The 2,821-nt window shown below is 35.4% G+C and overlaps 1 protein-coding gene across 1 annotated transcript in view; it reads left to right on the forward strand.

The window, feature by feature from the left end:
* LOC106881505 (uncharacterized) overlaps positions 1-2,821 on the forward strand; it is a 59,889-nt gene that overhangs the window by 34,873 nt on the left and 22,195 nt on the right. Inside the window, exon 4 of the mRNA XM_052970838.1 lies at positions 351-413. Within this exon, the coding sequence (XP_052826798.1) occupies positions 351-413 (63 nt within the window). The remainder of the gene's footprint in view (positions 1-350; positions 414-2,821) is intronic.

Here is a 2,821-nt window from a genome sequence, read left to right on the forward strand (position 1 = left end):
CCCTTTCTTTTACTGTCTCTCACTCTCCCATACATTCTTGCAACTCTATCTACCCAACACTTCTTGTTCTGTTCCCACTCATTAACACTCACCACCTATTTTGGTGGTGGTGATGTGGGTGGGCTGCATCCTGACAGCTCGGCATCTATCTTTTTTCTCTTCTCACCTCCACTGCAGCTACTCCCGCTCTGTGTAGCCGTGTAACTCTCCCCACCCCTGGTAAGAAGCATTTTTCGTTTGTGTACATCAGAGAGAAAGAAGGTGAGAGAGAGAGGGAGAGAGCAATCTGTTAAATACGTTAAGCTTCTTCAGTTTTATTAACTTCATTTCTATCTCGTTTTTTGTTTTAGATCCCCTCATGATTGACACCTACATATTTCCATTTAAGGTTTTATTGCCCCCAAATATACCAGGTATGTAAAATACATGTTTGTCTGACTGCATGTACACAAATACATATAAACACATAATAATGTGTATATATGAGCATGTGTATGTATATATGCATATACGTGTGTGTGTGTGTGCATGTGTGTGTGTGTGTGTGTGTGTGTGCATGTGCGTGTGTGTGTGTGTGTGTGTATATATATATATATACAGTCTTTTGTTATATTTCTGCTGCTTTTAAATAAAGCATATTATTCTACCTCTGGTATTTGAGTACTCTTTTTTCCACCTTGTTGCACATTTTATGTGCTTACTCCGGTATATATATATATATATATATATATATATATATATATATATATATACATATATATTCAGTAGCGAACTGGGTCTAAAAATATTGTTTGCCAGAAGACTAAGGGGGCCCACTCACAACTACAATGCTATCATTTAATATATTATTTATTACATTGAGTTAAAATGATTCATGATGGATGGCCATCTTTACAAACAAGTGAGGGACTGGGCTAATTGAGGGAATTAATAATTAAAATGTGATGGGCTATTTGAAGACTAGACTTTCTAAATATAGATGAAGTAATTTTATATGACATTGGAGTGAGAGAGAGATACAGAGGTAGAGAGGGGCGCAATGAGCAGAGAAAAAAAAGACAAGAACACAGGTACTGGGAGATGTATATATATATAGGCATAAAGAGATATAAGAATGCTAGTAGATATTGGACTACAGATGAAACCATGTAATTGAAGGCAAATGAGAAAGTAAAAGAGTGATAAGAGAAGGAGGTAGATAGTACCTTACTTCTCAAGAAAGAAAGTGAATGGAAATAATTATGTATAAATTTGTTAGGAAAGTGACAGGACATATAAATTATGTGAATATTATTAATTATAATAATAGTAAGCTAACATCAGGAGTTCATGAATGTAGTTATGTTAAGGAATTAAGTAAATAAAAGAAGAATATCCTGTATTCCTAGAAATTGTAGAAAGCCAGGAATAATATTGGTGGATTGCTATGTTCTTATATAGTCAGAAAAATCAACACACTAGACAGTCAGCAGTCTGAGAAATATAAGAGTGAGAAGAAGTTAAGTTAAAAAAGGAAGAAAAAGAGAGGAGGAAGGGAAGAAGAAATCGAGAGGTGTAAAGGAAGAAAGGTGTAGAAACGTGCCAGTGCCTATATAGTTAAGGAGTAGAACAAGTGAAGTAGTAAACTGTGGAAGATATTCTAGTAAATGAAAGTGCTGCAAATAACAGCTGCAGGCTGAAAAGAAAAGATTAAAAATGAAATAACTTTAAAACAGAATAATTAATCAGGTATATTGCAAGAATCTGCAGAGTGGTGGGGAAGAGAACCCTTTAGCATTTAAACTGGCCGTATTTAGCCAATATATTCAACCTGCTTTATGTTCAAACTAGCCAGGTCTGACCTTTCATACCTACCCTACTATGTCGTTCTAAAAATAAACAATCACATCATCGAAATCTCAAAGCCACAAGATAATACACAATAAATGCAAAACAATGTGGATAAATTAACATTACATTTGACAGAATAATCTGATTGCTAAAGGGTTAAACTGGCTATATCTGACCCAAATATTCTAATGTTTTATGTTCAAACTGGCTGGATCTGATCTCTCACACCAACCCTATGATGTCCTTCTAAAAATAATCAATCACATTATTGAAGTCTCAAAACTACAAGATAATGCATAATAAATTCAAAACAATATGAATTAATAAGCATTATATTTCAGTGTTAAGGAATTAAAAAAATTAGGGTAAAAATAAATATGAAGGGAAACTATTGGCTGAGGTGACCACTGGCAAGGCTATGATAATAGAGTATAAAGTAGGCAAAAATTAACATAAAACTACTGATGTAAGTTTAGACTAATAAAACTATTATAAATGTAAGCAAAACTAAAGGAGGAGAGTGATGTAAAGAATGAAATAATAAATGAAAGAAAAGGGTAGTTAAATAAAATTTAAAATAAACTCAGAGTATGCAGAACAACATAAAGGTGTAAAGTCAAAGCAAAAGATATTGAATTGTTAAGCTAATGAAGGTATGAAGTATCAGAGTTGTTGGCACTCCGTCGCTTACGACGACGAGGGTTCCAGTTGATTCGATCAACGGAACAGCCTGCTCGTGAAATTAACGTGCAAGTGGCTGAGCACTCCACAGACACGTGTACCCTTAACGTAGTTCTCGGGCATATTCAGCATGACAGTGTGACAAGGCTGACCCTTTGAATTACAGGCACAACAGAAACAGGAAGTAAGAGTGAGAGAAAGTTGTGGTGGAAGTGTACAGCAGGGTTCGCCACCATCCCCTGCCGGAGCCTCGTGGAGCTTTAGGTGTTTTCGCTCAAAAAACACTCACAACGCCCGGTCTGGGAATCGA

Source organism: Octopus bimaculoides, chromosome 1, assembly GCF_001194135.2.
Source record: "Octopus bimaculoides isolate UCB-OBI-ISO-001 chromosome 1, ASM119413v2, whole genome shotgun sequence".
NCBI classification, from domain to species: Eukaryota; Metazoa; Mollusca; class Cephalopoda; order Octopoda; family Octopodidae; genus Octopus; species Octopus bimaculoides.